This window comes from Podarcis liolepis (genome assembly GCF_965112155.1).
Source record: "Podarcis liolepis genome assembly, chromosome: 17".
Taxonomy (NCBI): domain Eukaryota; kingdom Metazoa; phylum Chordata; class Lepidosauria; order Squamata; family Lacertidae; genus Podarcis; species Podarcis liolepis.
In genome coordinates, this window is record NC_139571.1 from 37,100,400 (window position 1) to 37,114,397 (window position 13,998).

At 45.2% G+C, this 13,998-nt stretch overlaps 1 protein-coding gene across 4 annotated transcripts in view; it reads left to right on the plus strand.

Annotated features, from left to right (window-relative positions):
* LOC310696355 (stimulated by retinoic acid gene 6 protein-like) overlaps positions 1-13,998 on the plus strand; it is a 53,691-nt gene that overhangs the window by 36,681 nt on the left and 3,012 nt on the right. For 2 of the 4 annotated variants that reach the window (XM_083481792.1, XM_083481793.1), the window contains exons 9-17: positions 1,090-1,201; positions 4,204-4,360; positions 5,462-5,537; positions 6,959-7,046; positions 8,373-8,421; positions 8,528-8,645; positions 10,382-10,501; positions 11,763-11,926; positions 12,075-12,227. In XM_083481792.1, the coding sequence (XP_083337918.1) occupies positions 1,090-1,201; positions 4,204-4,360; positions 5,462-5,537; positions 6,959-7,046; positions 8,373-8,421; positions 8,528-8,645; positions 10,382-10,501; positions 11,763-11,926; positions 12,075-12,227 (1,037 nt within the window). Of the gene's footprint in view, positions 1-1,089; positions 1,202-4,203; positions 4,361-5,461; positions 5,538-6,958; positions 7,047-8,372; positions 8,422-8,527; positions 8,646-10,381; positions 10,502-11,762; positions 11,927-12,074; positions 12,277-12,703; positions 13,434-13,998 lie in introns of those variants that run through there. The other 2 variants (XM_083481791.1, XM_083481794.1) reach the window with 2 other exon arrangements.

Sequence of the window (13,998 nt, forward strand, 5' to 3'; positions counted from 1 at the left end):
GGACTCCTGTGCAGGCTGGGATCCCTCAGGTTCAGCCTCCGAGTCCGAATCCCAGGCCATCACACCAACATTCCCTTGTCTTTGTACATTCCTGGCAACCAGCCGGGAGTCGCTGAGTAAGCCGCCTGACACTAAGAGAGGAAAGGGACTCCCACTAGCATTCAGAACATTCTGCAAGGCAGAGGAGGCTATCGATCACCCTTTTGCCTTTTCTAAGTCATCACTCAGTTCATACAATGTATATGCAGTAAGGATTTGTCAGCAGGGTGTCTGTGTGCCTCTGGCTTCCTGGCAGTGATCATGTACCAGACAGACAGAGAGAGAGGTTTGGGGAGTAAAGCTACAATGCTTGAAATACGTTATGCAAACCAGGGGTGGGGGGTGGCGATAGACAACAAGGAAAGCCTCTTTCCCCTCACTGAGGAGTGTCCTTTTAGTAACTGCTTGTTGGTAAAGTACACTGCTTCCTGCTTCTTCTCCAAGTTCAATATAAGTATGAGCTAGCATGCATGTTTTCTTCTTGGCTCCATGGAAAACAAATACAGTGGTCCCTCGGTTTTCGAACGTAATCCATTCCGGAATACCGTTCGACTTCCAAAATGTTCGAAAACCAAAGCGGCTACTTCTGGAAGCATTTACTTATGGAAAACTCAATACGGAAGCCGCGTGGCACATTCGACTTCCGAAAAGCATTCGAAAACTGAAGCAGTTACTTCTGGGTTTTTGGCGTTTGAAAACTGAAACGTTTGACTTCTGAGACGTTCAAAAACCGAGGTACCACTGTACATACAACCATTTTGTTTGCCGTGAGTAATAAACCATACATTTTCCTTACTCTTCCAACCAGCAGTCTTGCCAGGCTACTAATTTCTGCAGTAAGTTTACCAAACTCCAACAAGGGGGCCATGGTGGGCAGTTTGGTCCGAACACACCAGTGAACCCATTCTAGCAACCCTGCAAATTTCCCTGCCCAGCACAAACCTTGTCCCTCGCACTTCTGGTACACAGCAGTGTTGTCAGGGTGTGTGTGTGTGTGTGTTCACCTCTGCTCCTCCTCACTGGCCACATCTGCATTTTGTGTACTGACAGGCCAACTCAGAAATCCTGGATTAGGAGGAAGATGTATCAATGGGACCCTTACTTTCGATTCCCAAGCAGAATGATTGCCACCGCTGTCCTTCTCTTTGTCTCCCTTTATACAGTAAGTAAAGGAGCTGCATGACCTCATTCCCTGAGCTGGCAAAGCGTAGCTGCTTCTCTTAAATTCTTCAGTAGCTGTGCTAGAGCCTAGTCTCCGTGTGTTGGAGACCAGATTAAATAATGGATGTCTGCAGGGCCGGATTCACCGTATTTTTCGCTCTATAAGACGCACCAGACCACAAGACGCACCTAGTTTTTGAAGGAGGAAAACAAGAAAAAAAAATATTCTGAATCTCAGAAGCCAGAACAGCAAGAGGGATCGCTGCGCAGTGAAAGCAGCAATCCCTCTTGCTGTTCTGGCTTCTGGGATAGCTGCGCAGCCTGCATTCGCTCCATAAGATGCACACACATTTCCCCTTACTTTTTAGGAGGGGAAAAGTGAGTCTTATAGAGCAAAAAATACGGTAGGTTTGATGAGGCCCTAAGCTACTGAAGGTAATGGGGCCCTTTATATGTCCAGCTGTATTTTGTCTACAACAAATCGTCACTGTTTTTTTGTGTTGAATATATGCTATATGGTAATTTATGGGCCTAATAGGTATCTCAAGCCATTTGCACAAAAAATAGGAGCCTACACAACACAAAACACTGCTGCTGTATGTGGGTTTTATTTTATTTGGTTTTTTTTATCTTATATTCTGGAAATGTACATCCAGGTTTTTTTCCCTTTAATTTTTTGGGAGGCCCTAAGCTATAGCTTGTTTAAGGGGGACATGGGTGGTGCTGTGGGTTAAACCACAGAGCCTAGGACTTGCCGATCAGAAGGTCGGCGGTTCGAATCCTCGCAATGGGGTGAGCTCCCGTTGCTCGGTCCCTGCTCCTGCCAACCTAGCAGTTCGAAAGCATGTCAAAGTGCAAGTAGATAAATAGGTACTGCTCCAGCGGGAAGGTAAACGGTGTTTCCGTGTGCTGCTCTGGTTCTCCAGAAGCAGCTTAGTCCTGCTGGCCACATGACCTGGAAGCTGTACACTGGCTCCCTCGGCCAGTAAGGCGAGATGAGCGCCGCAACCCCAGAATCAGTCACGACTAGACCTAATAGTTAGGGGTCCTTTTAAGCTATAGCTTGTTTAGCTTATACGTAAATCTGGCACTGAAGCTAAGGGTGGCGGCGGCGATGTGCTTGGTGCCAGTCTAGTCTTTTTTAAAAAATAAAGTTGATTGGCATAAAAACATACAGAATACAATAAAAATGATGGATATTGTGAATAAAAATATATGTGAAGTTAGAAAAATTAAAACAGATTCAGAGAAGGGCTAACCCCCCCTCAAGAAACTACTGAAAAGACAGTGCTGTATTCAATTGTTGCATATGAGAAGAAAGGTAAAAGGTAAAGGGACCCCTGACCATTAGGTCCAGTTGTGGCCGACTCTGGGGTTGTGGCGCTCATCTCGCTTTATTGGCCGAGGGAGCCGGCGTACAGCTTCCGGGTCATGTGGCCAGCATGACTAAGCCGCTTCTGGCGAACCAGAGCAGTGCACGGAAACACCGTTTACCTCCCTGCCGGAGCGGTACCTATTTATCTACTTGCACTTGACATGCTTTCGAACTGCTAGGTTGGCAGGAGCAGGGACCGAGCAACGGGAGCTCACCCCATTGCGGGGATTCAAACCACCGACCTTCTGATTGGCAAGCCCTAGGCTCTGTGGTTTAACCCACAGCGCCACCTGCGTCCCAATGAGAAGAAAAGGGTGGGTCAATTCTAAGGGCAGGGGTGTGTGCCTGGTGCCAGCCTAGTCTTCAACTTATTCTATATTCCTTACAATGGCTGCATCTGCACATAACCAGAAGCCATGGTTTTTAGTGCTGTGTGGCTGGGCTGCAGTGATTCTGAGCAAAGTGTTGGGCTTGCATGCTCCTCCCACCCTGTCCTCCTCGCATTTGGATGGGTGGAAGACTTCTGCAGTATTTTGCTTCACTTTCAAAGAATATCAGTCTGTTGTGATGTACCAACCAGGGATCCTGGCTTGAAACAGGCTCTGGTTTGTTAAACAAACCAGCTGTGTAATTCCATAGTTTGAAGCTGGCCTGTTTTGAAACAAGTTGTGGGAATGTGTCCATGTAGCACTAAAGCATAGTTTGACATTATAAGCAAATGCAGTAGGTGCTTCCAAAATAAATAAATCATTGTTTTAATAGCTCCATTTCCTTTCCTTCTCAAATCAGTCGAGAAGCACTAAATCACAGTCCTAGGCTGGATCTAGACACATCAAAAAATGTTGAAGGATGCCATCTGGTGTCAGTATTATAATGCATTTAAAACACCTTTCCCTCCCTATTTTCTTCACTAATGTAGCTGAGTCCCTAGTGACATTAATTGCACAAGTTAAAGACCACCCTATATCTTCCTTTATATCATTCAGCAGAGAGACATAACGATTTCTGAATAGTTTCTTGGTCCTTTGTCATTTCTAGGTACAGTTGTACCTTGGAAGTTGAACGGAATCCGTTCTGGAAGTCCATTTGACTTCCAAAACGTTCGGAAACCAAAGCATGGCTTCTGATTGGCTGCAGGAAGCTCCTGCAGCCAGTCGGAAGCTGCGGAAGCCCCGACGGATGTTTGGCTTCCAAAGAATGTTCACAAACCAGAACACTCACTTCCGGGTTTGCTGTGTTAGGGAGCCAAAACGTTCAACTCACAAGGAGTTCTGGATGCAAGGTATGACTGTATATTAATAACCAGTTACAGTGGTACCTTGGGTTACAGACACTTCAGGTTACAGACTCCGCTAACCCAGAAATAGTACCTCGGGTTAAGAACTTTGCTTCAGGATGAGAACAGAAATTGTGCAGCAGTGGCAGCAGGAGGCCCCATTAGCTAAAGTGGTGCTTCAGGTTAAGAACAGTTTCAGGTTAAGAATGGACCTCCAGAACGAATTAAGTTCTTAACCCGAGGTACCACTGTATTATTTTTATTTCAGAAAAGCATAATACGTTGTTTTATCCTATCATTTTTCTTTGGAGATAGCCACTGTTGTTGTCTTCATCTTCTGTGTATCCTCCAGTTTGTTGTAGGTGAATTTATTGTATCCAAGTTTTTTTTCGACATGCTAAAAAATCTTAAAACATTGCTAGACCACCTGCTTCAATCTTCTCCTGGCGAATTAGAAGAAACCATGGCCTTTTCCAAGTCTTTTGGAGAATTCAATACCGTTGTAGAAGGTAGGGGGAAAGTTTTGCATCCTAAATCTAACTATTGTATTATTTGGAGGAGGACCTGCTGGGGCTAGACAGACAGAGGGTATTATATGAATCCAAAGAATCTATATTTGCATCAGCCACTAGCCATAACAACAAAACAAAACAAAACAAAACAAAACAAAACAAAATGGACTGAAGATAAAGGCAAAAACTTAACTATACAAAATACCGTATTTTTCGCTCTATAAGACGCACCAGACCACAAGACGCACCTAGTTTTTGGAGGAGGAAAACAAGAAAAAAATATATTCTGAATCTCAGAAGCCAGAATAGCAAGAGGGATTGCTGCGCAGCGAAAGCAGCAATCCCTCTTGTTGTTCTGGCTTCTGAGATAGCTGCGCAGCCTGCATTCGCTCCATAAGACGCACACACATTTCCCCTTACTTTTTAGGAGGGGAAAAGTGAGTCTTATAGAGCAAAAAATACAGTACATTTTGGAGGTTTCAATCAATAACCAAATAATATATCTTATTCTAATTGACCCTGCTAAAAACCTTGCAGTTTTTGCTGTTGCCTGATCATCTTGATCTGCTAAAAAAAAAAGGTCATAGTAGCTGAGCGACCCAGCATGGACAATAGTAGAGGGGTAATAACCTCAGCCATGATTTGGCTCATGGCTCTGAGTTTCTCATCTCTGCTCATGAGCATCGTGGTGCTCTGCTCTGGGAGGGGTGTTCCATGTTCAGAAGTTCAGGTTTCTTCTCTGGATGTTGACGAACCCTGGCGCTTTAGCATGGCCAGATCTCAACGTAAAAAGTTTTCATGTGGTGTATCCATTTAAGTTCTTGCCCTTCCAAATCTACCCTGAGCAGTTCACAAGCGAAGAACGAAGAAGAGGTTTAAAGCAAGGATACATGTTTATCCCAATATGATTAAAAGGCAGGTGTTGTAGCACATCAGAGTTTCAGTACAGTACAGATGTTTAGAAGATCAGTGATAAGCACATGTTTTGCATTGTTTGTTTTCAAACTGAAAGTGTTCCTGGCATGGCTAAGTCAGTTCATATTTTCCAATGTGTTCAAAGAATATTGTATGGATTGTGTCTTTTTGCTTGTTTCACAGGTGTTTGGATTTGCACAACCGTTACTTCCTCTGTCATGAGTGTTGCTTACGTACTGTTAATGTTAGCCTGCTACAGGTATGGATATGCTGTGGATATCCTAGGGCAAAAGTAATACTGGCAATTGCCTTATCAGGATTTGGGAACGTCCACTGGGCTTGCCCACTCGCACGGGCATTCCCTCTTCCCTTTCAGGTTTGATGATAACTGTGGTTAGCCTGGTTTTCATATGGGCATTTTCACCGGCGACAAACCACGGTTGACAGTGTGGGGTAATAGTGAGCTTGCTATACTGTGGTCTGGGCAAACTGTCGAAAAAGCCAGTGGAGACATAATACTAACCGAAGTTAGTCATCTGTGGCACTGCTGCTTCATCACTCAGTGAAACCGGGTGTTTTCTGCAACCCTGTGGGCCAAGACCCTTGCTAGATCCACAAATGGAGAATGCTTTTTCATTTGGTCTTCCAGTGAAACTGGTCCAACTATTTCCCTGACAAAGCAGCAGGACTTCATGGTACTGTCATAAGCCGATGAAGTTGGATGGAAACTGTGGAGGGTTTTTATATGAAACAATAAATAACTTTTTTTTAAGGTGAACTTGTCCTAGGCAAGAGAGAACTGATTATTCCTGGGGAGTCTGCAACTGAGCTTCTCTTGTGGTGGTGGCATATATGCCAACTCCCTGGGATCCTAGGTGCCCGAGCACCCACAAAATTGCCCATGAAGGGGCTAGGCACCCACAAATTTTGGTGCCAGGGCCATGCACGCCAGTGTGGTGTAGTGGTTAAGGGCAGTAGTCTCGTATTCTGGTGAACTGGGTTCGCGTCTCCGCTCCTCCACATGCAGCTGCTGGGTGACCTTGGGCCAGTCACACTTCTCTGAAGCCTCTCAGCCCCACTCACCTCACAGAGTGTTTGTTGTGGGGGAGGAAGGGAAAGGAGAATGTTAGTCTCTTTGAGACTCCTTAGGGTAGTGATAAAGCGGGATATCAAATCCAAACTCTTCTCTTCTCATGGCCTCCGGCACTCACGGTTGCAGGGGCAAGTTGGCACTTCTGGCTGGTGGTGGCGACACACAAATTTCCTTCTTCTACGCGTGTGATAGATTCTTAGTAGAGAAGTAGCTAATGTGGTGCCCTACAGATGCCGTGGGACTACAATTCCCATCAGTCTAAACCAGCATGTCCAATGGTCAGGGATGATGGGTATTGTAGTCTAACAATATCAGGAGGGCACCACGCTGCTCCTGATTTTAGGTATCTGGCTACTGATGCTAAAATCGAGACTTTCCCCTTCTTGTGTCATACAGATGTTAGAGGAGGTGTGAAGGTAGCCTTCCCTAACCTGGTTGCTTCCACATGTTGTCGGACTACAATTCCTATCACCCCTGGCCATTGGACATGCTGGCTGGGGATGATGGGACCTGCCTTTCAAAAGATCCAGATGTTACCTACTAGAGCAATGCCTTCAAACATTTAAAAAAAATGCTTTCCTCACTAGAAAACACATAAAGAAACTGCGGGCAGGCAAAAAGTGCTACTTTCTGACGGAATCGGAATCGGAAACTGTGCCATCTACTCAATGTGTGGTGAGTTTTTACTCCTAACCTCCTATTTCCACCCCTATATAGGAGTTTTCATTCCTATACCTGAAGGAGCGTCTCCACCCCCGTTCAGCCCGGACACTGAGGTCCAGCTCCGAGGGCCTTCTGGTGGTTCCCTCACTGTGAGGTTACAGGGAACCAGGCAGAGGGCCTTCTCAGTAGTGGCACCCAACCTGTGAAAGGCCCTCCCACCAGATGTCGAAGAGAAAAACAATTACCAGACTTTTAGAAGACATCTGAAGGCAGCCCTGTTTAGGGAAGCTTTTAATGTTTGATGTTTTACAATTTTAATGTGCTGTAGGCTGCCCAGAGTGGCTGGGGAAACCTAGCCAGATGGGCGAGGTATAATAATAATAATAATAATAATAATAATAATAATAATAATATGTCAGGGAACTGCCATCAGCTCAGAGGTGAGAGATGGAAAGGCAATTGTGTTATAGGGAGCTTCCAAAAATCTTGCGAAGCAGTTCCTCTTCCTGCGAGGAGGAAAGCCCCACCAGGGGCCAGGGGATGCTAGGGAGAGCCTCAACACCGACCCTGAGCAAGCCGGAGAGGCGGGAAGTATGCCCCTGCCAGCACCCATTCTGCGCAGTAGGCTTCAGCGCAGGGAGGGACGGAAAAGGTTGGGGGTGACGCAACTTTTATGCTGGGGGAGGTACAAAAACCAACCACTCCCAGATTCTGCTAGCAATTGAGCCAGACATGAACTTATGACGCTCTTCACTGTAAATAGTTTGCACCTAGAATAAAGCCTGGAAAAGACAGGTCGGAGTCTTGCCTGTTTACTCTCAAGCAACCACATCATCATCTGAAATAATAATAATAATAATAATAATAATAATAATAATAATAATAATAATTTATTACTTATACCCCGCCCACTCTGGGCGGCTTCCAACCAGAGATTAAAAATACATTAAAACATCAGTCATTTAAAACTTCCCTAAACAGGACTGCCTTCAGGTGTCTTCTAATCATCAGATAGTTGTTTATTTCCTTGACATCTGATGGGAGGGCATTCCACAGGGCAGGTGCCACCAACGAGAAGGCCCTCTGCCTGGTTCCCTGTAACCTCACTTACCACAATGAGAGAATCACCAGAAGGCCCTCAGAGCTGGACCTCAGTGTGTAGGCTGAACGATGGGGGTGGAGACACTCCTTCAGGTATAGGGCTTTAAGGGTCAGCACCAACACTTGGAATTGTGCTTGGAAACACAATAGTTATATTTATATTTTTTGCTTCCAAATTGTGTTTGTGGCATGCCTGCATAAACGAATCGTCCTTTCTTTTTGTCTTTACATCAACAGCTAGCACTGGGAAGATTCACCGCTTACCAAATCGCATACATAATATGGGGTATGTGATAACTTGTCTCTCGGGCCTTTGGCATAAGTTCATAGGGGGCTGGTGTTACCATCCCTCTCCCCCAATTCCATGTTGACAACTTTTATCTTCCATCCAGGTTACCTGATCATGCATCTGATGCAGTTTGTAGCTGGGATGATTCTTGTGTATGTGATTATTTTGCCCATGGTACATGGTGAATGGGCCAAACTTCTGGACAAGTGGGGAACCGTGATGTAAGTGTCAGTTTTCAGAAGAATAGCTCTCTTTTCTTAAAAATAATAACGGCTTTTTATAATTTGTAAACGAAAAAAAGAAAAGGGCTAACTTCTTTTGTTAATGATTACTTTATAGTATATATTACAGTCATACCTCGGAAGTTGAACACCTTGTGAGTCGAATGTTTTGGCGCCTGAATGCCGCAAACCCGGAAGTGAGTGTTCTGGTTTGCGAACGTTCTTTGGAACCCGAACGTCTGACGCGGGTTCTGTGGGTTCCTGCAGCCAATCAGAAGCCACAATTTGGTTTTTGAATGTTTTGGAAGTCGAATGGACTTCCAGAACAGATTCCGTTCGACTTCTGAGGTACGACTGTATTTTATATAAAGCACTTGAAGGTTTTAACAGCTAAGCACTGTACAGATTCCACTAAACAAATAAAGATTTATTTTTTTTAATTCACTGATGAGAGATTGAGGATTGGAGTGATTGTTCTGTGGCATAGGAGCCAGTTCCTAGGGCCTGAGGTCCCTTTGCTCCCCCACATAAAATATTTGAGGGAGTCAGGTCCCCTTAAAGTTGATGGGCATGTGTTGCGTCTTGTGATTATTTGGGGGGGGGCATGGAGCAGGCCCATTGAAGTTAATGGGCATGCTTATCTTAGGTCAGGACGCGGGTGGCGCTGTGGGTAAAAGCCTCAGCGCCTAGGGCTTGCCGATTGAAAGGTCGGCGGTTCGAATCCCCGCGGCGGGGTGCGCTCCCGTTGCTCAGCCCCAGCGCCTGCCAACCTAGCAGTTCGAAAGCACCCCCGGGTGCAAGTAGATAAATAGGGACAGCTTACTAGTGGGAAGGTAAACGGCATTTCCGTGTGCTGTGCTGGCTCACCAGATGCAGCTTGTCACGCTGGCCACGTGACCCGGAAGTGTCTACGGACAGCGCTGGCCCCCGGCCTCTTGAGTGAGATGGGCGCACAACCCTAGAGTCTGTCAAGACTGGCCCATATGGGCAGGGGTACCTTTACCTTTTTATCTTAGGTCAGGCAGGTCCAAAGTCCATCTCAGGGGCCTAATCCAGCCCGCTGGTTGGTTAAATCCACCCCCTGTGGCAGTTTACTTCCAGGGGTAAAATCCTAAAAAAACCTTAGCAAAAAAGGTCAACAACCCTCGTTGACTCTTTGGTTGGCCCTCACGGCCCTTCACTTCATCAAATCTGGCCCTCTTTGAAAAAAGTTTGTACACCACTGTCTTAGGTTCATTCATTTCAAGTAGGGAGCAGATGGAGCTGTGGTCTAAACCACTGAGCCTCTTGGCCTTGCCAATCAGAAGGTCGGCAGTTCAAATCTGCGACGGAGTGAGCTCCTGTTGCCCTGTCCCAGCTCCTGCCAATCTAGCAGTTCTAAAGCATGCCAGTGCAAGTAGATAAATAGGTACCACTGCGGCGGGAAGGTAAATGGTGTTCTGTGTGCTCTGGTTTTCATCACGGTGTCCCATTGCGCCAGAAGCAGTTTAGTCATGATGGCCACATGACCCGGAAAGCTATCTGTGGACAAACGCTGGCTCCCTCGGCCTGAAAAGCGAGATTAGCGCCGCAACCCCAGAGTCGCCTTTGACTGGACTTAACTGTCTAGAGGGTCCTTTTACATTCATGTCAGTTGGTCTGAGTAGAACTTACCTGAAAACAACTCTTTATCTCCACTTCCTTGCAGTGGTTATAATTTTCTTAAAATAGTTTTATCTTCCTTTTCTGCCTCACAGTCTTTCATTTGTCCTCGTCATGCTTTTGAGGAGGCTGGAGTTGTTTGCAGGTTCTCGAGTCTTTCTTCAGCCGAAGATTTCACCAAAAGACGATCAGAGACCTCTGGCACTTGACAACAGGTTGGTATCAGGGAGTGAGACTATTCCTGGTCTTCAATTCCTTGAATAAAGGTATTCCATTAGGGCATCTAGGAAAATCACGCATGATGGGGAGATGGGAAGTCTCCCTCAGGAGGTTGTGGACTTTCCTTCCTTGGAGGGTTTTAATCAGAGATTTTATGGTCATCATGGATGCTTTTTTTTTTGAGATTCCTGCACTGCAGTGGGTTGGACTAGATGACCCCTGGGTCCCTTCCAACTCTACAATTCTATGAGCTATCCCTGCAGCATGTTATATTTATAAAAAGGCCACCACTGATTATCTGTTTCTTCATTCATTTTTTTTAATGGTGATGAAACTCTTGCTTTCTCCCTTCCCGCAATCTGAAATGTTCCCTCTGCCACAAGATTCTTCTGAACATGTCAATCAGCTCCAAGTTGCAACTCCTTCGAGTCCCTAAACAAACCTTCTATGACACCCGCAGTCCATAGTCTTTTTCAGAACCAGAATTTACCTTTAAACCCATGTTGCAAAATGGCGCCCACCTTTAATCATATATGACTCTCTGTCTCCTCCCTGTTTCCTGTCTCTGCTTGTCTTTTCATATTCTGGTCTGCCTATATTCCTTATTAAAAACCAATAAACCAGGCATAATGAACTTAGTGCTCTTCAGATACTGTTGTACTACAATTCCCATCATCTCTGACCACTGACTATGCTGACTGAGGCTGATGGGAGTTGCTAGTCCAATAATGTCTACTTTGACTCCCTCTGCTGCAAACAAAGGGAATAGCAATGGCGCTGCTTGTGTAATTCAAGTCAAAGTGCTACCCTCTTGTATTCCAAGAGAGGTGATTAATGGGGTGAAATCACTTATGTCTATTTCCCCTTATTTACATGCATTTGTATATCTGTATTTTCTTGGAAGCAACAAGCTCTTTCTGACACCTTCTTTTTGTCCAGGGTTAATGCAGTAAAGCTTTTTCAACCGTTCAACAAGTACAGTTATTCAAATTCAACAACTTTAATTATATAGTACTATATGACCTTTATTTCCTTAAGCTACGCGCAGGAACAATCACTAAGCATTTCTGAATATTGTAGCAAGCTCAGTGCAACCGCATCTGCCTTCAAATTCAGACTTGGAGAATATTTATGCTTTGGTCTGAGCTATGTTTGCTGTAGTTCGAAAGCAAATACACCTGGTCCTGCCTCCAGTTTTTTTCTGTGGGGGGGTGACGACTGTGGAACTGCTCAGCTGAGACTTCTCTTCCTTTTCAGGAAAGCCTTTGTAAACTTCAGCTACTTTTTATTCTTCCACTCGGTGGTGGTGGGCTTGTTTTCCTGCCTCATGAGAGTGTTACGCAGCACTGTCCTGGGAGCCTTCCTGATTGGACGATTGGACAGGCCAGTGATGCCAAAGGGCTTTGAAGGCTGTGATAAAGGTAAGCACCCCGAGAGACGGATGCTGTGGATACTGGGAAGTTCTCAAAATACGGAACCGATCTACATTTCCAATGCATCGTGGCTTCATTGTGGGGATGGAAGGGTGCGTTTGGCATCAACAGGTGAATGGTGTTTATTTCACTGTAGCACACAAGTCCTGGGTTGCAATGATCTTGATGGACCACTACCACTCGAACCCCATCCTTGTCTGCTTCTGCCACATCCTGGATACCAAAATCAGACAGAGGCAATGGCAAAAAGTCAATGGACCCACCGAAAACACGGACATGCGGGAAATAGGTAAACTATCAGAAATGCTGGGAGTCTATTTAACAAAGCTTATACAGTGGTACCTCGCAAGACGAATGCCTCGCAAGACAAAAAACTCGCTAGACGAAAGGTTTTTCCGTTTTCGATTTGCCTCGCAAGACGAATTTCCCTATGGGCTTGCTTCGCAAGCCGAAAACGTCTCGCGACTTTGTTTCCTTTGTCTAAAAACAAAGACATGTTTTGTTTATAAAGTTAATTTATTTTCCCTTCAATTTTTGAACTGCTCTTTACAGTATGTCTGACTTTAAAGAGCAGTTAATAAACTGTTGTTGTACCAAATTTGGCTTTGTTTGGACTTTTTTTGACCATAGGAACGCATTAATTGAATTTCAATGCATACCTATGGGATTTCGTGATTCGCAAGACGAAAAATTCGCTAGACGACAAAACTTGCGGAACGAATTAATTTCGTCTTGCGGGGCACCACTGTATGTTTGTGTCTCTAGCTGTTTCCTTCTTTCTTTCTTTCTTTCTTTCTTTCTTTCTTTCTTTCTTTCTTTCTTTCTTTCTTTGATATACTGCCCTTCACCCAAGGATGACAGGGCGATTTACAGTACAGTCAAACCTTGGTTCCCGAACGCCTCTGTTATTCTATGTTTCGGCTCCCGAATGCCAAAACCCCGGAAGTAAATGTTCTGGTTTTCAAATGATTTTCGGAAGTCGAATGTGCTACACAGCTTCCATTTTGAGTTTCCCTATTGTATCGAGGCTTCCGCTTTCAGTTTTTGGTTGTCAAACATTTCGGAAGTCGAACGGCCTTCCGGGACAGATTACATTTGACGACCAAGGTTTGACTGTATTAAAAATATGTAACATAGTAACAAGCAAAACAATAACACACACACACACACACACACACACACACACACACACTCCATAGTTTAAAAGGCCATTGATTAATTAGCCAAAGGCCTGGGAGATGAGGAATGCTTTTGCCTGGTACCTAAAGATATGTTTCGCAAATCGTAACTCTGCAGTTGTGAGGATGGCTCCAAATATCGCTACCACCAAGGAACTGAAAAAACGTACACATTAAAAACTGTCTGTCCTGGATGTTTTCTAATTCTTAAAAACCCAATCCCTTCTTCCCAAGAACAGGAAGTTCAGAAACTCAAAATTTGTTCTGGGCTAGCAAGGGCCAATGGGACACGGGTGGCGCTGTGGGTTAAACCACAGAGCCTAGGACTTGCTGATCAGAAGATTGGCAGTTTGAATCCCCGCAACGGGGTGAGCTCCCATTGCTCGGTCCCTGCTCCTGCCAACCTAGCAGTTCAAAAGCACCTCAAAGTGCAAGTAGATAAATAGGTACCGCTCTGGCAGGAAGGTAAACAGCGTTTCCATGTGCTGCTCTGGTTCGCCAGAAGCGGCTTAGCCATGCTGGCCACATGGCCCGGAAGCTGTATGCCGGCTTCCTCAGCCAGTAAAACAAGATGAGCACCACAACCCCAGAGTCGGCCACGACTGGACCTTATGGTCAGGGGTCCCTTTACCTTTACCTAGCAAAGGACAAACAAAAAAGACATGTGCCCCACTTATTCTTAGATTGCCAACGTTTCATCAGCCCACTGTTCCTGGGCCTTGTAACAGCAGTTGGATATGAGGACATTATCAGTGTCTGTGCCATGAAAAGCTACCGCTACTGATTTCTGCTGAGCAAGCTGCCTTTAAGTGCATAAGAGCTGGTGAGTTCCACTCCAACCTCACCCCCGGCCAGTTGGCAACACTACATATTCTTTGAAAA